The following is a 27,929-nucleotide window of genomic DNA, read 5'->3' as shown; positions in this document are numbered from 1 at the left end:
GGCTATAAAACAAACAAACAAAATCTTACAGCCCACAAACTGAGCTGCTTTGACGAAGAACAACAAAAACAATGGCTCTGGTAATTGAATCAAACATCCACATCCAAATTTGGACAAAATGTCTCGCCATTCCGAAAAGCAACGCCTCTAGAAACGAGTTTGACGTTTGGTACAAATTTTGACAATTTTTTTAAAACACTCGTACGCATTTGAAAGGTTTTTGACAAAAAAAATCGAGCTCCGGTTTTACTAAAATCTTGACTTTGAACTCATGTGACACTAAATGTTTAAAATGAAATTAATTAAAACTATTCGCTTCAACTACTGAAATGTATATTCTTCTAAAGAGCTTGATATGTACTATATGATATGTGAGTATGATATGAGTAGTTAATAGTTTTGACAGTTTTGAGTGCTTTGAACGCATTTCATAAATAGTTTATTAAATATTCCGTACATTAAGATATAGAAAAAGTTAACTTTTTTTTGCTATTAGAAGAATGTAGTTCCGATAATTTCAAGCGATATGAAGTTACGTAAAATATTTCTCATATCAAAACATTTATCAATTTTTTACTAAAATATTACCATAAGTCAATTAGAAAATACGAAGTGTCGGCATTCACAGGTGGTATCGCTCAGTAATTTATGTTGCATTTTCTTTAATTAATTCTTAAATTAATTGATTGAAATTATAAAATAATAACATAAATTACTTAAATGCCGAGCTATCAATGCCTCTCTTCCAATATTCGCGAAGCATAACTTGTTGACACATTTACGTACTTGCAATAATAATCTATTTTATAGTTTGTGGTGTCCCATATTGTCATATTATACTACTGACACTGTAGACATCCATATTGCTATAGCAATATGTACTTAAAACTGGTTTCTAAAAAGGAACCCAAGATTAAAATGTGGGTCTTTGTCTTTATAGATCTTTATTATTGTAATGAATACCACAGATACTAATGAAAAGACAGACTAAGGAAGTAATCACTACATTTACAGAAGTCTCGAATAGACTCCTTATACTAAGCAGGTAATATAGCAAAACTCTAATCAGATTTTTGACAAGTCACTTTCTATGGAGGTACCATATCAACATAATGGATCTTTCAGAGTCTAAAACTACTTGTACTAAAACTATAATCCAACATCGCAATATAGAGTTCATAAGCAAAAAGAAGGCTCTCATTTAAAAGTAGGACGGCAGAAAGCCATGATTGTTATGCAGTTCGCAATGGTATTACAACTCAAAGAAATTGAAGATATAACATAACTGATATACACCAGTTCAACTTAAGATAACCTTAAGTACGTATATATCATGCATAAAAAGTTAAAGAACAAAAACTCAAGGTGAAGATTAAATAAATGGCTTACCTTACACACACGATTATATAGTCTTTCCAAAAACGTTTTTTAATGAATTTCCATCCTTCTGGTATTTTATTATCAGGAAGAAATTAACTTCATTGCTTAATGAAACGTAAGTTAGAATCTAAAGCACTTTTACTCAGTGGTGTCTGTGATCAATTGTGTGATCCACCGCAACGAGTACTCAATTTCATCATTCTATTTATTTTATAAAATTAATAGAACTTTTCAGGTATTTTTATAAAATTATTGTTTAAAGCTCAGGGAGAGTATAACTATAAACAACACTCTTGTGAGGATCAGAGAATCAAACAATTTCAGCGCCTTCAATATAATATTGCACACTCTCGATTCTTAAGTTCTTATGTAAATGGTCATTTCTGATATACAATAGTTATTTTAGATACGCCTGAATATTCTGATAAGTTCGAAAATTAATACCATTTTTGTCTATGTAACTTTAATAAATCTAAGCCTTATTAGTGTTGAACGTACAAACCATCAAACCTTAAACACATATTTTCTCATCTTGTGAAACGAGCTGCTTAAGAAAATACTTAAAATAAAATGATTGAACTATATTCTATATATACTATATATGTATTCTTTATAGAATTTAGAATATCTAGAATTTTATATTCTGAAAAATTATCTCTTCGATTTTTTCGAGAAAAATAGTTCTATGTGCGATCTTGTTCGAAAGATGCCGGATTTACCGTGCAAAAATATGTGACAATTGTCCAAAACGTTAAAGTTTAAGGCTAGTCCATTACAGACTACTTTAGTTGGACTTGCAACGGGAGCATAGCGTCAATTGAAAGAGATAATGTATTATCAAAAAAAGCAATACATTTATTTGCCTTTATTTCAATTTCTAATTAAATTTTTCTTTTTTTCTAATTAAATGTTTCTTCTGTTTTGATATTTAGACGGGTAAGTAAAATAATAATATTAACTAAAGTATAAGTCACGATTAATAAAATAAGTAAATGCATTCTAGAAAAAAATTGTGTGTCTCTAGTCCCTACTTGCTCAGTGCACTATAGACGTTTCTTTGTATATAATATATTGTTATTTTTTGTTATCTGTATGGAATGAATTTATGCTTAATTATTATGCTTATTTATGAATTTAATTTTCCCATTACAAAAAAATTGAAATATTATGTAGACAAAAATTTGATATCTATACTGACAGCTAGCAATTAAACTATTAAGCTGAACTGTTTTAATGTTTAAATTATGATTAATGATTTTTAATTTGTTCTTCATTAAAAAAACTAGAATTCGTCCAAAGTTTTTCTAAAGTCGCATATCAAGTCTGTACATTCCTAAATTAGGGTTTAAGTGTATGTCTACCGAAATGTTCACTTTGCTTTATTGTTATTTTTAAACCAACAATAAAAATCATATCAATTTAATTGACGAATTTCAAACCTAATCGGAGTGCATATAATTTTTAACTATTTTGACCCATATTTTTCTCATGAGTCTACACTTATTTCGACTGAGAGCTTATATCTTATTTTGATGTTAAATAGATAAATATATGAAATACATTAAATGATTTTCTACTTAAATTGCAGATCATAATTTGACCAGACTGTCAAATTAAAGTCATCAATCACAATTGTGACTAGTCGGTTTCTGATCATTGCAATTTGCCACAATTTTTATTACTAAAAGTGGCAAAGCTGGCTCCGTGCATAATAGACCTTTATACCTTTATGCATTGGATTTCATTTTATTACGTTTACGATATGAAATGAAAATTTGATTTTTCATTACATGTATCTGAATTAATAAGAATTTTTAGCCTAGGGCCGTTCAACACCCAATGCCGCATAAATTCATAAATTTAAGTTCTGAAAAGTTTGCATAACAATTTTCAAACTGTCAACCGTTGACAAAGCCGAAGACATAAATAATTTTTTTTGCCCAACATCCAATAACTCATTAAGAATGGGCTTAGAAGTTTTATTGGAATTCAAAAAACTTGAACCTTTAATTTTTATATTTATGAGTGTTATGATTCAGTTTATATATGTACAATATAAACCTATAAGTCATATGAGTAACCTTGTATAAGTATTTTATTTTATATTAGCTGTCACATAAATTTTATCCTTTAATTTCAAATATGTTTTCATTGCACTTAATATTTATGAATTATTTATTTTAGATTAACAATATAGTATTTTCTTCATCATCGAAGTGTGAGGAAAATAAAATTGGGTGTACTGGGTTGTAAAAAGTGCCAGGCGTTTTTTAATAAAAATTTATCATTTTTTTATATATTATTTCATTTTATTTTAAATAAATCCAAATATTTCGTATTAGATCGTACCAGATCGATTGGTTCTTGCCTGTAGAGTATTGGACTTTTATCTTCGAAAAGCTAATGCAAATAGTTTTCAACGAGAGAAAATTGTAGAGATCGTTCTAAATATTGATTTGTTGCTACAAGGTTTCAAATTTTTCAAATAATTGCTGTCAAATATTGTCAATTTTACTATAAAAATATATATGACATAACATTGATATAATTAAACAGAACAAGCGTTCTTTTCTGTAAGTGTGGAACCTTATATCATGTCACCACTCTTCTCATTTAGGATGTTTTGATCATTAAGACCGCTAATGAGGATAATGTGCCATACAAAAAACTTTCATATAAATGAGCTTATTATAAATAAATCAACTCATTTAAAGAGAAAAATGTCGAATGCAACCCTTAAAAATATATTTCCCACAAGGGAAATTACCAAAATTTGAAATATTTGTCGTATGTTTTATTTTATGAAATGTAAACAAACAAAAAGTGAGCTGTAAACAAACGTACTGAGAAGTATTTAATAAAATCTTTGTTTTTATTAATTAAATATATATATATATATGTGCATATAAATGATTTGATTTTTTATCAGTCAGTAATAGCTTATCATAGATTAGTACTTTGTAAGTCCTTCAAACAAACAGCATTATCATCCCCATCATTAACCATGGTTTCGACAGTTCGTGTAGCTCCGCCTTGATCAAGATTGTTTTTTACAGCATTATCATATACAACGCTATTCCAAATTTAATTCATACTTTCAAAAAAATAAAATTCTTTAAAACCAACAAAATATTTTGGATGCCTTTTGTATAAAGCCGATAGATGTTTCACTAAAACCAGTTCTAAAGAATGATCTGTAGAATAGGTTCCAGTCCTTAGTCCATAAAGGATCTGCGGTTGAAATCTTATTGCAGTAGTCAAAATCGAAGTTGAAGATTTGAATTTAAAATATGGATATAGCTTATATGAATTTAATATTTAACATTTAGCTAAAATTATCTAATTCAGAACATACGAATATCAGTACTATAATGGAGAAGGCTGTGTTTGATGCAGATGGTGGGGTGAGAGCAACATTATGGGTAGATTTGGTTACCGGTACAATCAACCTTCTGGGTAAAAATGATTACTGTTGAAATGAATAATGTTGGGATTGGTTTGGTCATCATTAAGATAGTCGAACAAAAATTGAGAAAACTTGTGCTTCATGACTGCGGTATTCACCTTGCGAATAACTCTTCCCAATGAAAATACTGTTGCAAAATGTTATGAACGACTTAATTGGACATTTTTACTACATCAACGAACTCGTGCACTCTTATTTATCACTAAATCACGATTTTTATTTACCATATCTTAAGAAGTGATCTTATTTGGATCATCTAGCTGTTCAATATCTTTGACTTATACAGTCAAATTTATACAAATATTGCTAAAATACTTTTGAATCATTCCAAATGAGGGTTTATTTCTTTTTTTAATTTCATTTTAAAATTTCAAAAGGATATACTGAATGACTATTATTATTATTAATAAGACACACCGTATTTATATAGAATAGATATTATAAAGCACGTAGGTGTATTTATATATATCTCTCTGCATGCTTGAATTACTTTATGAAATGTGATTTTAAATAAAATATAATAATAATTTAGTGAAATTAGGTCGAAACCATTCATCAAATTTGGATTGACACGTTGCCAACAATAACATAAGTAATATAAAAACCATTTTGTTATTTATGCTCCACTTTTTTTCCATATAGAATAATTATTGTAAACTATATTCTTTATTATGAATATTGCATAATTTTATATTTACTTGCAAAAATCACAATTATTAATATTTTTACAGCTGTTCTATCGTGTTGAATTGATCGATACATTGACATGTCAACATTATGCCACCAGCGTTGTTGAAGTGTCTAGTCAAAATCCAACTATCATTAACCACATCTACATTTCTGATGTGAATTCATATCACAATATTCACACCGTACACATTCCAGCTCTCGGTATGTTAAATTTATTTCTCAGTTACAGAATTAGACAAAAACATAATATACTTTAATACGCAATGTTCAGATAGTCACTATCTTGAAGTGATTTTCCTTGAGAATGATATACTTCCCTTTGAAGTCTTAGTTTGTCGAAAGATAACTGACGTATGTACCAATATAGGAAGATAATGGACTGATATCAAATGTAATCACCTGGCTCAAACGAAAATCGGTAGACACAAATTACTATCTCACACAGATGCTGACCGGACATATATATTTTTGTATCCATACCGCATGGGAAAGGCGGATCTATTCGACTGCATGGGAAAGGCGGATTTGCAGTCGGGTGTATTTATGGTGATGAATACAATGATGACGTAAAACACCTTTTTTACGATAATAGGTGACACACATTTAGAAAAGAGATAATAGACCAGAAATCCCGAAATTATAGTGGAAATGATGAGAGCAAACCCAGAGAGCTGGTGAACAATAGAGTCTTCAAAGCGTCAAAATTATGCCTAGAAAGTAGAACCAGAAATTATGCTAATTGGAGGCCTAAAAGTAGATCGAAAATCACAAGAGCATGGCTTAAAATGCCAACATAAACGAGACTCTCTTCGAAGTAATCCAAAAGCGGTTCTGAGGAGAAATAAGTCTCGCCGAAGAGGGGGTGTTTTAGACCGTATACTACACATTAATGTTAGGGCATTGGGCACACCATTCCGACGATGGTTACATATTTAGAGAAAGAAGTTCCGAAATACCTAAGGTCCTACTTACTAAGATCCTAAATACTATAATCCTACTTGTATATACCACTGCTACATATCAACTACATATGTATGATAAACATCGTTTTCTTATATGTATCGATAATTACTTATTTTCCCAACTTAACAATATATTTAAGTAATATTTAGTATTTTATTAAATATTAAATCCATCTTATTTATTAAATAATTATTATAGCGAGGCAATAGAGACATTATTTATATATATAAACATAAAATTATTCTGGACAATTGTGGGTTTATCCTTACGTCTATAATGGAAGATAAAAGAATGATTCTATAAATTTGATTGGAAGTATCTAGGTAAGACAAAATAATAATAACCGGATCTAAAAAATTGCTTTTCTGTCAGCCCCTAGGACTTTATAGAAAAAACTATACACATATGATATAGGGTGTTGTGAAGGTATTTTTATTTGTCTAAATCCGAAATTATGTATGCATAATGAACGATATGCCATAATTTTCATTTGAAGCGCGTAGATAGATTGCATTAACGAGACACTTAAAATGCTGCAGGCGCAGATCTGCATTTGCCAAATGTCAAATGTTGCTAGCCGCATTTGTTCACTTGTCTGTTGACAATTAATACTAGCAGTGCCTCCACTTGATCGGCGGTACTGATTAGTGAATGGTTTTGTTTATTGCAGTTTTTACGCATTTTAATTACGTTTTGCTCCATTTTGTATGCGTGCAGTTTGTGGCTGTACTTGATCCAAGACAAGATAGTCATGCTAATTTCAGCGCGACGCACTTCTCTGTGAATGTGATTGTTTACTCGTATGTGGACTCTAGTGTACGGTCTGATCTTTTCATAAGAACTTGTTAACTCTGTAATTAATTACATAAATATGTATGAGAAAATATTTTGCTTACTTGAAATTTTAATGGATCAAAATTAATACTTTACATATTTTACACATTATTTACTAAGCTGTACCAGTATGTATATTGCAGTTCATTGAAGTTTCTGCTTAGTACCGGATTGCTAAGGTTAATACTGCTTAAATGTTATTTATGGTTAGTAGGACTATATTCTCTATAAATTTGTATGCTCAGTGTTGTAATTAAGAAATTAAATAAATATAATACAGTGAGTATTTTACGCATATTCAATTATAGATTACAAACATAATAAGAGTCGCTATAGAATTAGCTTTAGAAAACACTAATCTAAAACCGCAGTGTAGTAGATAATATTTACTAGACCTTTTGTTCTATTCCTAGCTTCAACCGGAGAGAAGATTTTTTTAATGAAACCCGGTATATGTCTCGATCAAAAGGGACACATTTATCTAATATTCGTTGAGAAAAAAAAAATAAAATTTAAATAAACATGAAAGGTGTACAACTAAAATTAAATTATTAAAATATCGAAGGCAAACTCTCTCAATAGTCATATGTCAGTATTTGCTGAAATCCTGACTTCAGATATGTTAAAATAAAAATTCTTTAAAAATAATGTATTGTGCATATGTGTAAACATAGTTCTTTGAATTATTTCAGTAGTGTCGATGTGTTGTAGCTTTAGCTCCTGAATCAATCCCGCTCTGCTAAATGCTCTTAATCTCTTAGGCTCTTAATCTAATTTCTTTCATTCAGAAGATATTAGTATAAAATCTGAACAATGGAAGAATTGTCATGAATTTTAAAATAGTATTACTTATCTGTTAAACAAATACCACGTTATCTGTAAGACGGATAATAGTTTACTTTAATTAATACTTAATAGAAAGCAAGATAATATAATTCACTTGATATAAAATTAAGTCTTTGAATTTAAAATATTCTCATTATGACCTATTTTCTTAAACAAAATATTGTTATAGGTATGTATTGTTTACATACCTATTCTTATTTTCGTTCTTTTTACCAAAAAAAGGCGAATCTTTACACCTTACAAGCATTAGATTTTAGCACGGTTTGAATTAGACTTTTTTTGAGAAGACTGGTTTGAAATTGTCTGTATAATAGTTTTCAACGAACCCACGCAGAGGATATATTCTCCAAAAACATAGTTGGATAGTTTGAGCTGGTTGCTGTCAAGAAACCATTCATAGACTTTAGAGTCCTTAGCGATACCAATTAAAGATTAGGAGATGTGGCCTAATTAAGGGTTACATATTCATTCTGAAGGCGAGTTCGTTGATTTCCAAAGATATTCAATTCTATTACAATAACATCTTATTACTTGAGGTAGTTAACAAAATATTTTGGCATTCTTTGCAAACTTAGAAACTATCACTATTTCCTGTTTAACTATGTCTGTTTAAGATTAGATTGTGGTAATGGATTGTATTAAAACATCCTATCAGTGCAATTATATTACACAATAATATAGTATACTATCTATGTAAGTATATTACAGTTTTTGCCATTATTGTTTTTCGTTAAGACCATATTGTGGACGTGTGCCCTTAATGGACAGTGTCCCTATACCTATCATTGCTCTGCAGTCCTTTTGAGAGAGACTGATTATAAATTGATGAGTTTCTTTTAAGAGAGTTGTAGATATTTTTAGTTACATTAGTTACATTATAAATTGATGAGTTTCTTTTAAGAGAGTTGTAGATATTTTTAGTTACATTACACTTGTTAAGACTTGGCTATTTGAATTCTCTTCTTTTTTTTATTTGTTTAAGAATGTACAAGCACAGAAATAAATCAGAGGCATCTAAATTATTATCTGTTCTAACGGGTCACTGGAATAGGATGACATGGTCTGCCCTGTTAAATATCTTATACCGATTTCTACTGGTGCTCGAAGAGGAGACACTGGAGTCTCACTCTTCAACACACTCGGCGATGCTCCAGCATTAGTAATGGTCAGATACTTCTAGTTCTAATATGCCCATCATTCAACCCAAATTTACGAGGAATATGATATTAAAATTATTTTCTTAGCTAAAGGAGGAGAATTCATTACTCCATTTCACCTATCTGCCTAGATTTTGCCAGTTCCATGATGTCAAACGGATGTGAAGTAACCTAAACTGTGAGCGCAATTCTAAAATTATATTCAAGACAAAAAGTAAGAAAGAATATTAAAATTAATAAAATATATAAAAATAGTAACAAATGTTAACACAATTACATAAATATGAGAACAATTAAATATATTTTTACGACTACTTCAGCTAGGTTAGTGGTATCCTTGAGACTTCTAGCTTGATTTTATCCAATTAATCATTTTTCTAACTAAATGTTGCTAACATAAATCAACAAACCAATGAATGTAGTTTAACAAATAGTCACTTCATAAAGTTTAATATCTGTCTGTCTATCAATTGCATTTAATCAAGTCTTTAAAGATAAAAAACCATAACTGACACCAAAGCCACAGCGCCTATTTAACGATTTTTTGCTTTTTTTTTTTTTGTATTTTTAGTGGCACAACCATTACGACAATTTTTCCTTAATTGCAAAAATCATACAAAAAATTATGGAATAATCAAAAGAATCATTCGATGTAGTATAGCTTCAAAAAAAGATATAAATTTAAATACGGCATGAAAAAATAAATAAGCGCCATTAAAATTTATGATATATTAGAATCTTTTTTTTTAATAGTTGATTGTATCTTTGAGATACAGCAGCCGATATAAAATTATTAATAATTTGATAGACAACTGACAAACGTAAAAAAGATACAACAAAAAATGTTGCATTTTTAGTAGAATTTATGATGATGGAAATAATTTTTAGTGCATTAAATATAAAAACATTTAACCAAGACAAGATTGAAAAATATATGATAAAAGTATCTAGTTTAATTGAAGTCATAATAAACTATGTTGATATGTACATTTTTAATCTGTAATAAATTTTGAGATTAATTTTTAAATCATTCTTAGTATGTATTTGAATTAAAAACAAAATAAAAAACAATAAAAAATTTTAGAATATTATTAAAAAAACTATTTCATACATATGTATATTGTATGTGTAATAAATTTATCTACATTCATTGGTTGTATTAACTGACTTATGGCTACTTAACAATATTAATTAATAATATTTTTTTTATTCAAGTTAACAATTGAACATTAACACAAAGCTGTTATTAAAAATAATTTAAAATTTTAAGTTAAAGATTAATTACATTCTCATAAATATTGTAAAATTTGATATATGTTTAATTTAACCATCAAATCTGTTAATTTATTTATAAAAAAAAAAAAAAACTTCAAAAAAAAAAATAGCAAAAAGCAATGCCCCGGGTGAGGATCGAACTCACGACCTTAAGATTATGAGACTTACGCGCTACCTACTGCGCTACCGAGGCCATATTTTCACAAATATTTTTCTTATATATAAGTTAATAATACTATAAAATTTTTATTATAAAAGCTCGCTTTCTAGAACTTTAGAATTATTTCTAAAATAATTCATTAGATATCGTTTTAATTTTATGTGTACATTAATTGTGTTTTATTGAAAATTATTTTGTTATTATTTAGTATTTTTTTGAAAATATTATGGATTCTAATAGCTTTTAATAAATTTTAATCAATATGATGAACGTTTTGTTGCTTTTATGAAATACTCATAATTAACAATACATTATGTTTGAAATAATATATTAACAAAATAAATTCAAAATAAAATTATTAATATTAATAATAACAAATAATTATATGCTTGTTATTTATAAGCCACAAATTTAATTCCTAACTACAAACTTTTGTCTTCTTAAATAATAATTTACATAAATTTTATAACTACTATAAAATTATTATTATTTTTTTTTACTAAGGACGTGTGCGAGTTCGAGTAAATTGATGGTAAATTGAGAGAAATAGTAAATTATGTCGCTATAGCAGCGAATGTTGGTATTTACGAGAATTTTGAGTAGGCTAAATTAGATAAAAATTAAGTAAATTAGGTGTTACCATTGTGAAAATTTCATAATATGTTTAATAAATATATAAATAAATATGAAAACTTTTAACTAAAAATAATAAAAAAGTGCAATAAATAAATATATAAATATTTACATAAGTGCAATGCAAAAAATCCATATGAAATTTTAATTTACTTTACCTCAGTTATAACTATTATAAGATTATTAATATTTTTATACTAAGGTCGTGTGCGAGTTAGGCTAAGTTGATGCTAAACCAAATGGGAGATTTTTTGGGATTTTTTGCACTGCACACATTTAGCCATTTATCAACACGTATCGACACATCACTACATTATCGGCTCATTTTAGAATTTCCCTCATTTAGAACGCAACTTAGCTTAACTCGCACAATTTTTAACTAAAAATTTTGTCCTCTTTAATAATAAAAATATAATTTCTAACAAATCAAATATGTACCAGAAATTATTACCAGCTTCACATGCGTTCTAGACCTCTCATGAAATTAAAAATGGCGACTGATTTTATTTTTCCGTACGTTTACTAAAAGTTCCTTACGTACTATTGTGCATTTTTTAACTTTACATTTTTTCACTAAATACGCGAAAATCCGCAAAAAAATATATTTATTGAATTGCAAGCATTTTAAAAATTCCTTTGACAAAAGAGTCATATCCATATTAGAGACAAAAACTTTCAAGGCATTTGCAAGTTCTGTATAAAGCTTAACTTGAAAGCTTTATAACTGTTGTCAAAAAGCTGCAGCAAATTCAAGTGCGCACTGAAAGCTTTATAATTTTGCACAGCTCTGCAAAACCCTGAATAGCAAAAAAAAATTGTTGGCAGTTCTTAAAAAGACGCTATCGGAAGTGGCGGCGCGCACGTGTGTAGCTAAAAAGGCTTGCAGCCGAAATAGAAAATTTTATATTTTGCAGTGTCGATTCAAAAACAATTAAATAAAAAATACTGTGAATAATACATTAAAAATCTTATTAAAAGAAACGAAAATCTTTTATGTTATATAAAGTGCGATAAAAAGTCAAAATTGCTTGAAAGAAAGTATATTATTTCTTTCTTTGAATTTAGCAAAATTATAGCTTTTCAAAGCTCTAAACAAAAGGTTGACGGCGAAAAGAAAAAACAACTTCAGAAGGTAAAATTAAATGAATGCAAAATAATTAAAACGCAGATAAACATTAATAAGCATCAAAGGTCATTCAACTCGGAAACAAGACAAACAAATTTTTTATAATAAAAATTTTAATTTGGTCGCGCCCGCATTCAGTGCAGCGTCCCCACAGCATTAAAAAATTGTGCAAACTACATTCAAGAGCATAACCAAAAAAAAAGTGCGTATTTTTAAAAAAAACAAAACTTTTGCTTTAACTGAACGCAAAACCAAAACATTTTGAACTACCACGCATAAAAAAAGCATCTGAGATGCAATTTTTGTCTAGAATAACGCAGCTTTGAAACTTTAAAAATATCTACAGAGTGCTCCCCTAACAAAAACAAAAACAAAACTAACAATAAAAACAAAAACAAAAGCAGCAACAACTAGAACAAAAGCAAAACTGCACTGCAACACCAGGCGTCACCAGGCGTCAGCCGGCTTTTTTAGTCACACTTCATGGTTTCTTGAATTCATGGTTTCTGTTTGCCTTCACACCTCCTGATCGGCTGTAATGTACTCTTACGCATTGCTAGAATGGTACACACACTATTTTGTATTTCTTTTTTTTATCATTTTTGTTTTGTTGTAACTTCGGTTTCGTTCGCAAAAACATGAGCTCAAGCAAAATATAATTACGCCAGCAAAACACTCAAAAGCTCACAAATCACAATATGGTTTTTCACATACACACGCACACACACACACCAAAGCTCGGCAAGTTTTTTGAATGATTTGCTGAAGTAAAGTTGAGTTGCAGTGTTAAAGTACAAACACAACAACAAGAAAATGTGAAAAGCTTTTAGCGTTTTGCTTGGCGGTTTATGCATTTTTTGTGTTTAGATTTTTTTATTATACGATGAGAGGTTTTTTTTATTATGAGATTCTTTTTTATTATAAGATTCTTTTATATTATGAGATTCTTTTTTATTATATGTTGATTTTATTTATTAATATTGATTTGATTATGCCTTCAATTATGTGTTGTTATTTAAAAATGGTTCCTACCACAATTTCATATTATGTATTTTAATAATTACTCCGTGTATTTCCCAGCACACTACGTTAAAATAAGATAGACATACATATAAATAAAATGGATAATTTTGTACAACCACAAAATAATTTTTCGTACGTAAAGCGTTGCTCCTCAAGTATGAGTGTACTTATGGAAAATAATTGCTCAAATGACGGACTGGGAAGTGTTATTGATGACGGTCCGCAAATAACAGAAGTTCTAAATATTCATTTTCCTCTAGAAGTTAAGGAAGAACAATATAATGAGGCAATAATTCAACAAAATGATGAACTTGACTACGAATATGAGAATAGTGAAATACCCTTAGAAATTCCAACAATAACCGTCAGTAGTCCAAAACCGAGACGTTGTATATTCGGTTGTAATATTGCACGGGAAAAATTATTAAAATTTCCACAGGATCCGGAGCGGTAAGACAAATTCTAGTTTTTTTGATTACACAACACACATAATTCGAAGTATGTCTATCAAATATGTCTCGAAAAAATTTCCATATAGGAATTACACACTTAGTACTGTACGAATAAAAAGTAATAGCACTGTTTAAAAAAAAATTAATTTTTTAAAAATTATACTTATATTTTTCTATATTATAATATTTTATAATATAATATGTATAATATTTCTAAGAAATTCATTTTAAAAAATTAATTCTTAAAATACTGAATGATCTATTAGATTATTATAGTTAGTAACAGTTTATCTAAAATATGAAGACTAACTCTTCAAACTTAATGGAATTTTGATCATTTATAAGTCGTCGTTACATTAAATAACAAATATGTTTTTCTTACTCAAGCTTATAAAAGAATAACAATTGTGAATTCTTTCATTATTCACTGACCCTCATGAGGGTTTCAAGTTTCCGTACTGTTTATTTATTTTTATCGCTTTACTCATATATCACTGTTAGAAACGTCGTGTATGGCTAAATTAAAAAAAAAAAAATAATTCTAAATATGCAGATGCAGCAATTTATCTAAGAATAACAAAAATTATTTTTTGAAATTTTAAAATTCTGTAATGATAAAAGATTTTAATATTTGAACTTAAAATTGATTTCGTTAAGGGCCATGTTTGTAGAGTGTGTCCGGCACGACAAAATTCGCTCTTTCGGGCTATTTGGCATAATGTATATTATGTAGACTGTCACATTAGTATTGTCAATTTCGTATTTTTACAATATTTTGATACTTTTTGGTTGTACCAAATTTTAACAGGAAATGTAGATATGCTCACTTTCAATTTGCCACCAAAAATAACCAGGAAGAAAAAACTCATAGAGGCTGTAATATTGTTAATTTATTATTGTATTATCTAATAATATATAACAGTGCTTACAAAATTATAAGCCTGTCCTTAAAAGCGGAAAGCGTAATAATTAAATTATTGTGTTCCTTACTGCCAAATTCTGAAATTTATTACTAAACAACACTGTTTTGCGTTAGTGCCGGGGTACAAATACGCCGACTCTCATGCCGGAGTTTGAACGGCCATATTGTTTTTCTCTCATTCTCAAACTCAAAAATTTACATTAAAAACAACAATAATTTTACTCATGTCGTGCCCGAGAGACTGCGTAAAATGGCCCTAACAATCCCTTGTACTACATTAAATAGGTTTTCCCCATATTTATTAATTTCTAATGTTAATATGTAATACCATAATCCCAATGGATGATGAATTTCTTTATTATACTTACAAATAACTTAGTTTGCTATTATTAATTAAGTAAATTTAATTAATTATATTAGAAATAATTTAAATGAATTTTAAATAAATTTAATCTAAATCTCTTGAATTTACCTTTGAACCAAAATGCAACTCTGTATATTGTATGCAAAATAGCATCTACAGAATATTCAAGCGGATTATCAGTTCATAAATAACATAATGAAGTTCTTCACAGTCAACAAGTTTGTAATTTTATTACATTTGCAGAAACATTTTATGTATTATTATGTATTTGCAAAAACAAGAAAAAAAAGTCTGCACAATTGAATTATGGCTCCCTCAATGCTGAACTTACATTTCATACATTAACAATTTAAGTTTTGTTGTATTTGTTTTTGCTTTGCTGATTGCTGCCCTGCTTTGTTTATGAAATTATGCTTTTGCTGTTTTACACTTGTGTTAGTGTAATATTGAATGGGATTTTGTATTGTCTATGCACTGAAAGCTTTCAGCGCGCATCTCTGCTTTTTATACTTGCTGCTTGCTGCAGTGCATTGCATGTGTTTACGTTTTGCCAGTGCTTTTTTTGTTATTGTTGGTCGACGACTTTTCAATTCTGTTGGTTGTATTTGTTTGTTTGTGTGTTTAGTTTTCTATTCTTCTTTGGGTATGCCTGGGCGCAATCTTGCTGCTGTTGATGCATCGCCACTCAAAGTCAAAGGTTGTTGAACTTCCACTCATTTAATATTTCAATGCCATGGTGACTATGAGTTGAGTCTCTTTCAGTTGAGTGCTTTAATGTAAAGTCGGGGAATATGTACGTGTGTGTGTATGTGTGTGTATTTTCAAACCAAAATATTTACATAAATGCATATTTACTAATTGGATATTACAAACAAATTATTTAGATTTAGATAAGAACATTTTCATTTTTATATAAGCACACATGACATGATTTAATGTTATGTTTATACTATAAGTAAGCAGTAAACTTCTGCTGAATTGAATATTTTTATGCTTTTATTTGAAAAATAACAACAGAATGAAAAAGAACTTTTTGAAAGGTTTGCATAATTTAAGGTGACCATACTTACTAATCGAATTAAGGGAATGGAATGAATGAAACTGATATAGAACTGTTATAGATAAATTTTATTTATTGATATAGATTTTGTATAGATAAATATATTTTGTAATTTGAATTCAATTAAACAACGTAAATTTAATTTAGTTTTTCATAAAATCGATTTCATAGAAACTAATGAGAATTTAATTGAAAAGTTTTTTAATGAATTTCTCTTACATGAGATTTAGACCCTATTTCATAATTTAAGCCGTAACTTTAGGCTTAATATTCATTTAGATGACTTTTAACTTATCAATTTTGCGACAATTTTGAAACGAATCCATGCATACAATTTTTATTGTCATATTATAATTTTTCATTCCATATCGAGTAAGTTGATAGTAAATTGAGGGAAGTAGTAATTCATGTCGGTATGGCAGCGAATGTTTGTATTTACTAGATTTTCGAGTAAGGTAAATTAGGTGCTACCATTGTAAAAATTTCATAAGATGTTTAATAAATACATAAATAAATTTGAAAACTTTTAACCAAAAATAATAAATAAGTGCAATAAATAAATAAATAAATATTTACATAAGTGCAGAGCAGAGCACTAAACAGCGAAAGCAAAAAATTTAATAGTAATTTTGTTAAATTCATTGTCACAACGTTTCTTTTGCTTCTCTTCACACAATTTGTAGAATTTATCAAGTATAGCAAGCATCAAAAATTAATGCACCAAAATTAATACTTAAAAATTACTTAAGTATAGCATGGGCCACATAGAATACTCATTTATTTCATATATTTTCATTTAAAATCACAAAATTAATGTTGTAAATATGATAATTGTTATTGCTTTTTTAATTAAATGTTTTTAATTTATAGTTATAAAATATAACCTATAATAGTAGTTATATATAATGGTTTCTATAACAGTTATAGTTCAAAAGCTCTTTTTCCTAAATCACTTAATTCATCTGGTCACCTTAATATTAAATAATACGTTCTGGCAAAACATTTAAAAGGGAATTCAAAAAATGTTAAAGCACAAGTACTTTCAGTGTTCAAATGTGTGCACTTCCGTTGTTTTATGTTACGCATTTATATGGACAGAGTCGTGCATTAACTATTTCTGCGTATTTGTCTAAAAGAGACTTTTTTGAATAATAAATAATTTGATGTGATTTTTAAAGTCGAATATGACGCGTCTTATGAAGAAAATAAAGTATTTTATGTTAGAAGGGTGCGAAGAGTAACGAAGCCACGACAACAAAAATTTAGTTAAATTATTTAAATTTGGCAAACCACACAACGCTGTTTCGAGTATTGCCAAGTAATTATAAACAGTGATCTTAGCAATTATTTGATTTTTTATATAATTAGTAAATAATTTTTTGGACTGCTAGTCCCAGGCTTATAATTCTTGCCTGTCAAAATGGAAACGATGACTAATCGTATTATGCTACAACTAATCAATGCTGCACAAACTTGCAATGCTCAATAACTTGCTGATCAGGCGGAATCTTTTGACCCACGGCGTTGTTAACAGCTATCATTTCGAAGTTGTGAATGATTTTATTTTTTTGGTGTTAACACCAAAAACGACGACAGCCTAGAGATTCGACGAAGAATAACTCTTGTTAATATATGCTACTTTGGGCTAAGTAAGCAACTAAGAAATAAGGCCCTCTTCCAATAAATAAAAGTCATGCTTCACAAGTACTTGTCCTGCTGTATGGTACCGAAGCTTGGGCAAATAACCAAAGGTGATGAGAAGGCGGTAGGAACATTATTCAAAGAAAAAAATCTTCGAATGATATATGATACCTTATGCGTTGACAATGAATATCGAATTAAATGAAACGATAACCTATACGGGCTATAACATGACATTGACATTGACTTTTTCTTCATATCGCCGGAATGGAAGAAAGTGCTACGGCTAAGAAGTTATTTGTTTTAGTGTCCATTGCTGGAAAATTCAATACACAAAGCCGTATATCCGGTGGAGGCACTTGGTACTTTGGCTCGATATTATTAACTGACGACAGCAAGTAACTGATCGGGTTGGTTTGCGTAGGATACTGTTCACGACTGAGGATGTTTCACGTCTGGTATTGTCAATTAAAAAAATATTGGGTTTGCAGTTAATATAGTAGATGGTCTTAGTGGAGATTATCTTTTACTTCGATTGTTTGTTGTCAAAAGTTTCCATAGCGTACAAAAACGATTACTTATATTACATAGCATGTATGTATACATAATAAACTTACATTGGAATCTTAAAAGTTAATATACGAGGATGTGTTAAGGATGTGTTAATTTTGTAAATGGCTTAAAGTATGGGTCTGTAGTGATTCTATTGCCAATGTGTTTGGGTATGACTTTTTGATCTAACTTTGTGTTTTTAGCGTTAATTTTTTTTCTTTCTTTATTAGGCAAATGTTCAAATTTTTTTTGAATAGTTTGATTTGATACAAACCTGACTTATAGTGTCGGAGCCGTTGGATAACTTCAATAATGTTTGAATTGTTATTAATATCTCATGTTTGAATTGAAAAATCTATCAGTTGCCGATATATTTTACACTGTTACACTGCTCTTTGATGTATTCTGATCTAAGTGACGGATGTTGTCTTTGACAGTTGCGGACCATTAGTGTCAGATAATATATAAAACACTGTTACACTGCTCTCTGATGTCTTTTGATCTAAGTGACGGATGATGTCTTTGATAGTTGCGGACCATTGGCGTCAGATAATGAGTTGCGTTGACTTGCGATTACTTGTAATTTTGCTTAAGTGCTTGATATTATTATTGTCTTAACGGTCATTTCTTTATTTACAGTAGCTAGCAACTGTTGCCTAAGATTGTTTTGTCTGGTTATACATATGTGTAATGTTATATGTAACTATATGCACATGAGATCTTTTTACAGCAGATATTCTGTGATATAAAATGAATATCCTCTAATAAAAGTCATTTCTACGCCTCTGTTAATAAATGTTCAATTAATATTTGTGCTGTGCTTGCCCCTGGGATAGCGTCTCAAAGTTTCGAACCGCACAAAGCAGAACACTAAACACTGTACAGTGTGAAGTGCTGCAGTGTGCATATACCATGCATATGTTAGTGCTTTTATGCTTTTTGCATTGTTTTTGTTTTTGTGTTTGTTTTTGTTTTTGTTAGAGTCCAGAGCAGAAGCATGGCGGAATTAATGGGAATAAGTGGGAAGCACAGGAAACTTTATGAGTGAAAGAGAGCAAAATGCGCTTGTGCTTGCTACTTTCTGTTTTGGTTCTTATTGATGCAAATTGTTGGTTTAAAGCTGAGCGAATCGGACGAAGAGTGCACTTGGAATCTAATTTTAAGTTAAAGCGAATTACAAAATTGCACATCAGTAAACAAAGAACTCGTAACAAGATCAGTTGCATGGAGTCGGAAATCGGAGTCCAAGTACACACAGCTTTCAAGGATAGTTAATAGAGCAGAACACAACACACAGCACACAACACACAATACATAAAGTAACAAACAATGCAATAAGTAAATACATATATTCAAGTAAATCACATAAATATATTTTGCAAATGTGAAGCAAGTATGAATGGACAAAAAAGATATTTGAAATTCGATAAAATTCGGCTAATAAATAAAATTAGTTTACTTAGTGAGTTTCTATACTAACTTGTGTAATAGTGCCAAATTCTTTGCTAAAAATGTTGTTAAGATAAAACTAAACTTGACCTTAAACTTGTTCCACAAGTTCTTGTCTGCAAGCGCTAATGCCGCTAACATAGTCGCAGCTGCTGCAATTGTTGTTGTGGTATAGAAAATTTTAGCTGCAACTTCGGTTCAGTATTTTTAGACCAATTTTTTTTATATATGTGTGTGCCTTACGCGTCTAACAACAGTCACAAAAAATCAAGCAAGCTAAGCAAAAACGTTGACTTGTGCATTTTTTGAACAGCGTGCGGCAAGCGGTAAGCGGTGTGTATTGTGCTTGCGTTGAAGAAGTGTAGTAAGCAGAGCTTTTAGCCGTTAATGTGTTGTGTAGAGACGCAAGCTGTCTGCCTGCGCTGAGCTTTTAATGTGTTTGCAAAAAGCTTTTTACATATGAAAACTTCTGTTTTGATAAAAAAAAATTTTTAAATTGTTTTGAGTAAAGTTTTTCTTCTAAACTTTTATATGTAAATTTTATATCTGAAATATAAACATATAAATATACGCATATACGATTTATAAACAAATCATAAGCGTTTCAGTTAAAAAAATAAATCCAAATAAAACGAAATAAATAAAACATATATTTTTTTGGTTATTTACAGATATCGAAAGTGGCTCAAAATCTTTAATATCACCCAGAAACAGATTGACGTACTGAGTAATATATATAGTTTACGAATTTGCTTCAGACATTTTCAAGAATTGGAAATGGCTAAGACCCGAATAAAGACTACACCAACACGCCTCCAAAAGGATGCGATGTCAGCTGCTTCTAAAACGGCAATTATACAGAGCACTCCTCAACCGCTTACCGAGGACATAAAGGTAAATAAATTGAACGTGGTTAGTATACCCTTTATTATAAGTAGAGGATGTTCATCAACTGTGGATACGACTTACCACGTATCATACAATGTATTTGCGAAATTTTGAACAAATTCCAAAGGGTAAGCTAATCCATCTATGTTGTTGTTGTTGTGAGAACCCCCGAAAATTTATAGACCAGATAAGATAATATGTAAGGAATAACAAATATGTATACATAGGTTTGTTTTATGGTTAAGAATGGGGTGTAAGAGGTGAGGCAATTGTTTAGGAACAATTGGGGATGGGAACCAGTACATTTGAATCCTGTTAAGTAACAAGAATGAATTGTGAATGGGTGGGATTTCTATTGAAAAAAAACATTTGAATCGTGTTTGGGAATAAAAATTAATTGAAGATAGGTGAAATTTCTAGTATCAATCGCCTTCTAGCGATTGATTTTTTTAAACTTTCGAACCACCATGTCCACGTCCCGGAGCCACAAGTCAAGTCGACTAAGTGCCGTTCGACAGACCCAAAAACTACTACATGTACCCCTACATCACTAATAACAATGTCAGTATACGATAGCAATCCCCGAAACAAATGATAGTTAGTTGTCAAATGAAATAAATATCAATTTATTTAAATCAATTATTTAATATCTACAATATTATCAATACAAACAATAACCTTTTTATATTAAATACTAATAATAACTATTTTTTTATTTATAGAAAAGAATACGACCCATTACTATACAAAATAAAAGTCAATCTATTGTATTAGCTCCATTGCAATCATCGAATCCGGTTTCTTCGGTAGTGGTATCGAAACGCACAAATTCTATATCTTCAGCGACTTCATCAATATCCATAGCAAGTGATTCACAGTCGGACAGTGATTCGCAGCCAGCTGGTACACAACTTGGCAAAAACTTGAACGAGTATCTACGTAATAATGGTGCACAACTAAAAAACCGTAAAGTATACATGATAACAGAAAAATGTGAAGAAGGTGGTGAACAGATCATTAACGCACACTCCTATGGCGGACAGAAACGTAAAATGTATTTGCTTTTGGAAGAAAACGAAACCGCACAGAATGACAACAACAATAAAACACAAAATACTATTAACCCTGAAAATGGATATAGCCATGCACCCAAGAAACTGACCTTATTCGCTAATAAATCCGATGCTGAGCTTACAGAAAAATTTGATAAAATATTACCAGAAATTCTAAATTGCATTCAAGCTAAAGATTCGCCTGCAACGCAACTGGTTGATTCCGTCATTACAGCAACGAAATCGGTGAATGGTCACAGTACTCCAAAACATAATGCATATGTGTCTGAAGAATCAAAACAGCATATAAAAACGCGTCCCCCTGTAACATTGCCACCTAAAAAGAATCATGTAAAAACAATAACAACAAATGGTAGCGTTAGCCACATTCACAATTCCAATGCAACAAATGGCAATCATCACTCACAGGCCAAGCAGATATCAGCCGCCACGCCAGTTATTGTCACCAACAACAACAACAAACTTAATGGCAAAATCAACACAATATCACAGAACACCACACAAAGGAATATCAATCTCTCCCCAGACTTTCTATTTCTAATGAAGATGTTGCCGAAGCTGGAGAGCATACCGGAAGTACAGAAGAATTTTGTGAAGAACTCGATCGAGAAAATCATTTCGCAACATGCAACCATTTACGATTAAACATGGCCATTTCTCATAAGATCCTTGAATCATTTTATGAATAATTTTAAAATATTTGTTTATTTTTATCTATAAAATATTTACGATATCTTTATCGTGAGTGAGTGATTGTAATTTTTTGCGGTTGCAAAATTTTTTATAGATATTTAGTATTGGTCTTAAGTTAAGTGCATTTTTAAAGCTCATTTTGAACATTTTTGCTCATAAGAAAACAATTTCGATAATTGTACATTTTTAATGGAATCAGAATTATATTCGTAGTAATCTAACTACTCCAGTGTCATTAAATTTTTGGATATTTCCAAGTGAAAGATTTTAGCCTATATCAAAATTACAAATAAGCGTTGAAATGTAAGATTTTATGTTACGGTACTTTATTAACTCTTTTCATAGACTGCCAGCGGTGTACGACAGCCGCAAGATATTTTATATTTCCTGAGGAAAATTTTGGAAAACTTATGTGTAAGCATCAAAAAATAAATTATATTTTCTTAATTAAAGTATTCTATGTATTAAAAACAAAAAATTTGATGGTTTTATTTATACGATTACGATTAAATTTGAATAATTTAAAGTAAGTATTACAATTACGCGTTTCCAAAATCCGAAACCAAAAAAGAATCCACAAGAAGTGAAGCTACATATGTGCCTAACTCCTAATCAAAACTTCGAATCTTCTAATCACCCCTAATCTAATCCTAAAATGCAACCAAGCATTAAACAATTGGTAACAACTAGAGACTGACATCCACAGAAGTGTTCTGCTGTCATGAGTACATAACAGCTATTTAATCCCAAATAGCTAGATCGCCAATGCGTAAGTTAAGCCATGTTCCTTTTCAGAAAATATTTTAAAGGTCCACTCGCTGTGTATACATTAAAGACTTTGTAGAGGTTAGAGGAGGTAAAGCAAAATATTGATCATTTACGCTGGCACACTGCAGAAAACAAAAATTTTTCTGTAGTGTTATAACAGACACTACATAGAGCCTAAGTAAACTCGTCTTCTCAGTAAAGTAAAGGCGGCTTCTCATTAGCAACTACCTATCGATCAACATATCCGCAGAAACTGATTATAAACTCAATATATTATAATATGTTGTGTGCTCTTATACCCTTCACACATTATTAAATTTTACTTTATTATTATTAAAATATATTGTATATAAAAGCTGCACTAACAAACTTCTAAGGTATGTAGTCAATTAAATATAACTTAGAAAAATATATCCGCTATATTGAATAAGGCTATTTTTGCGGTAATATAGGATTAAGTTTATCAACTAGTAAGCATAAATAAAACAAAAAGATTTTAAATATCTTGGATGTTATATAAATAATAATTGGAATTGTTCCAAAGAGATCAAATGCCTTAAATACAAAAAAGTTCTTAACAGTTATGTTCTGAATATTAAAACCTATTTTCTAAAATGCTATGTCTGGTCTATACTCCTATACGCCATGGAAACCTGAACTTTAAAAATCACTAATATTAACAAGCTCGAAGCATTTAAGTGATGGATTTTTCGAAAAATTCTTAAAAACAATAACATGGTCGGAAGAAAAGGGAAGAAAAATAGCTTAGCTAGAGCATATTCTGAGGAATTCATAATATGTGCTATTCCAAATGATTATTGAATAAAAAATCGAAGGGAAACCGGTATTGGTAGGAAATAATTTTCATGGTCGCTAAACATCCGTCAATGGACCGGAATACGAGAGATCGGCAACCTTTTAAATATAGCTAGTTGCAAAGAATAATATGCAGAAATGGTTAAAAAAAGTTAATTTAAACAGTGTAGGTTTATGTTATATGATTATTAATATACGAAATCGAATTGGTAAGTAGAGAAGAAAGAAAGAAGTCGATAATTAAAAAACTAAGTTCTTCAATTCTAGCTTTATAATTTAATCAGCTTATGAACGCATATTTCAGAATTGATCATTGTATTAACTTCAAATTGATTTTATCTTGTCCAATAGAAATTCTAAAATACAAACGGTTTCTTTGAAATCGTCTTTGTATTTTCTTACCTTTTTTAAAGAAAGGTACTACTTTAAGCTAACTGATCTTTTTCATTTCATGATCTCTTTCGTTTAACATTGTTGTAAACAGATCATTTCTTGTCCTAGTAACGATGCTTTTAAAAAAGGGATTATTTTCTTGAAACTTGATAAGCAACTCACAATGTAGGCTGTGAAAAAATATAAGCTCTTTGTTCGAAAAAAAACTAAATTACTTTCCGAACAACCTCATATTTTACTTTTACTAAGATACCATTAATAATCAGTTGTTAGAATCAGAATTGATGTTATATTGCTCTCTAGATACCACTGTTTTGTATGTTCTTTTTCTAGAATCGTATATTAAGTGCAATCCGTGCTTCCTTCATCTGGTCGCTCAACAGAGGATACGATTTTTTCCTACGACAGTTGGAGCAAATATTTCATTTTGTATTATTAAAATACATAGTCTTGTCTCTTTAAAAGTCTTTCGATAGCCTTGGAGTGATTGACATCTGGTCTGGTCTCTTTATCCGAAACTCTTCTCTTCCTTCACTGTCAGCAATTTTTATGTGACAAATATCAAATCCTATGTATAACGTGATGAACAACCCTCCGTATGCAACTATTAGCATGGCACACTACACCCAATGAGTCCGAAATATCTATCTAATGGTGGCAACTAACTATAAAAGGATGCCATGAGAAGGCATGATAAGGATTGCACTGGCATTTACTAAATTAAATGCGATCAGACTCATTGATTTGTGTATTCACTCCCTGAGGTATGCGGACCTACTGGAATATGAGGTATAGTGTTCTTATAATAAGAATATATAATAGAAATAATTAATTAAAAGTCATATTATTGCATTATCGTAATTATAATAATTTCCAAAGAACTTTATTCACTTGAAAGCAATTTTGTTTTTGTGTTTTACTTTATAATACGACTAATTGTAAATATTTGTTATATATTTATGGTAATTAGTTATAATAGTAATTATATAGTAATTATGTAGTAATTGTATATAATTTTAAATAGATTGTTATTTTTGTATTGAAGTCAAATAATTATTGTTTAAATGACATAGTACATAGAGTAAATGGATTATAATCAGATCATTAAACATAATACATTATTAAGTACATACATATTTGAATAATTATGTAAATATAATTATGCTTGTAAGGTAATGTAATATAAAATTAATGTGTTACACAATAAATACAGTTAGTAATGTACAATATTATTTACATATATTTTTAGTTAATGTGCCAAATATTTGCTTATAAGAATTTAAATATACAGAACGAAAAGATTTATTTAAATATATATGTGAAATATTTTTAATATTTGTTTGAAAGTAATTACATTTCAAAAAATGTTAATTATATAAAAATATTTGTTATATTAAATTTAAGAGTAAAGTTTTAATAAAAAAAAAATACTTTTTTAATAGAGTTAAAAATAAAAAATGTTTTGAATAATATTTAAAATAAGAATATTTTATAAAATATTTTACAAATAATAAATATTTTTTATAATATTTTACAAATAAAAATTTTTTATAACATTTTAAAAATAAAAAATATAGTATAATATATTTTATAAATAACAAATCTTTTTTAATATATTTTTTAAATAAGAAATATTTTATACTATATTTTATAAATAAAAAATATTTTATTTATAAGAAATATTTTTATTTATATTTTCTAAATAAAAAACATTTTATGTAATATTTCTTAAATAAAAAATATTTTTTAAAGTTTGTATTAGTGTTGCCGAAAAAAATACTTTTTGTAATAATATATTAATATATTATAAATAAATAATATTTTTTATATTTTATAAATAAAAATTTTTTTTTGTATAATATTTTATATAATACTTTTTTGTTGTTGTGTTGTTAAGTGCTTTAATTTAGTAAGTGATTTTTGTGTTTTATTGTGTAGTTAATATTACATATTCAGTGTTAACTATTTGGAATTAATTATAATTAATTATTCTTCATGTATATTATTGTTTGTTTGTTAAATATATTGCAAATTACATAACAACAATTTTTACTTATAGTGTGTAATTATTGCTAAACACACATTAAAAGCATTACCAATTCATTTTTTGTTTTTTAATTAATTTTTTTTTCATTTTAAAATTTATTTGCTTTTTTAATTAATTTTATTACTTGTACAATTTTTTTAAATTTTTTTTTCTTGTGTCACATTAAATATTTTGACTGCATTTTACTACATTAATTCTCAATTACAAATAATTACATATTTATTATTGCTCCTAATTTTATATATTTTACACTAAATTTTAAGAAAATACATACTAACATACATAAATATATATATTTATATATATATATATATATATATATATATGAATTGTAGAGAAGCAAATCACATAGTTTGAATGTTTTATTATTTTTTTTTTCTTTTGTTATTAGACATAAAATTGAAATTCAATATATTTATTTGTTGAATTTGTTTTTATTTTTTATATTACTAATTTTTCACAATTTCTACAAACAGCCTTTTTGTTAAACATGTTTTTATATAAACTACATTTTACATAATTTATTTTTATTAATTATTATAAGTGTATGCATAGATAAACAAAATCAATAATTTTTTTTTTAATTTCAAACAATTATTATATATTATTTAATATCTGTTTTCGTTCGAAAGTACATTATTTTATTGCAATTTTTATTTAAAATTAATTTTATATTTAATTTTAGTGACTTTTAATTATTTAGTTGGGAGCTGCCAAGTTAATTTTATTATTTTTTGTGTTTAATGATATATGTATTCTATGTACAAATTGATATTATTCTGATGAATTTTATATTATTTTAATAAATTCATTGAATTTGTTTAAATGTCTATGGCAAATATATTGCGTTATCGTTAATATTTTTGCGCCATTTCTATATAATATTGTATACAACTTAAATTTATTTAATTAATTAATTAATTTGTCTTAATTCATTATATTACTTTGTCCTGAGCACAATTTATGTTTTAAAATATTGAAAAATCAAAAAAAAAAATAAATAAATAATTTGGAAAATACAATTTCAAAATAATATTTTATTATAATATATAAAAAAATTAAATATTTTATAAATATTATTTTGTTACAGTCATTTCTCATACAAAATGGCGTATGTTCTTTATGTCTTATATTTAAAACCGTAGGGATTATTTGGGTGCTAAAATTGATTTATTTGAAACTCATTATTTTATTTTATTTGTTTAAAGTACACACACAGAGATTAATCATTTTTGTTCTACTATATCAACATAGTTTA

The 27,929-nt window shown here is 28.5% G+C and overlaps 1 protein-coding gene and 1 non-coding gene across 2 annotated transcripts; one reads left to right on the top strand and one right to left on the bottom strand.

Moving 5' to 3' along the window:
* Nucleotides 1–10,731: 10,731 nt before the first annotated feature.
* Nucleotides 10,732–10,804, bottom strand: Trnam-cau. The gene has a single exon. It is a non-coding gene; the product is annotated as a tRNA-Met (tRNA).
* Nucleotides 10,805–12,558: 1,754 nt separating this feature from the next.
* Nucleotides 12,559–23,112, top strand: LOC119668433. The gene is made up of 4 exons (XM_038077931.1): nt 12,559–13,094; nt 13,611–14,003; nt 20,665–20,887; nt 21,604–23,112. Exons 2-4 carry the CDS (start codon nt 13,651–13,653, stop codon nt 22,597–22,599), a joined length of 1,572 nt encoding a protein of 523 aa, XP_037933859.1. The 5' UTR covers nt 12,559–13,094; nt 13,611–13,650; the 3' UTR covers nt 22,600–23,112.
* The last annotated feature ends 4,817 nt before the right edge of the window (nt 23,113–27,929 follow it).

Source organism: Teleopsis dalmanni, chromosome 1, assembly GCF_002237135.1.
Source record: "Teleopsis dalmanni isolate 2A chromosome 1, ASM223713v2, whole genome shotgun sequence".
Lineage (NCBI taxonomy): Eukaryota > Metazoa > Arthropoda > Insecta > Diptera > Diopsidae > Teleopsis > Teleopsis dalmanni.
The sequence above is the reverse complement of the archived record's forward strand: the minus strand, read 5'-3'. Positions and strand labels throughout refer to the sequence as shown.

Excerpts from the sequence above, each read along its gene's own strand:
- LOC119668433 (XM_038077931.1), top strand. The coding sequence starts at position 13,651 with ATGGATAATTTTGTACAACCACAAAATAATTTTTCGTACGTAAAGCGT. Across the intron at positions 14,004-20,664 it reads TTTCCACAGGATCCGGAGCG|ATATCGAAAGTGGCTCAAAA; the intron begins GTAAGACAAATT and ends GGTTATTTACAG. Across the intron at positions 20,888-21,603 it reads CGCTTACCGAGGACATAAAG|AAAAGAATACGACCCATTAC; the intron begins GTAAATAAATTG and ends TTTTATTTATAG.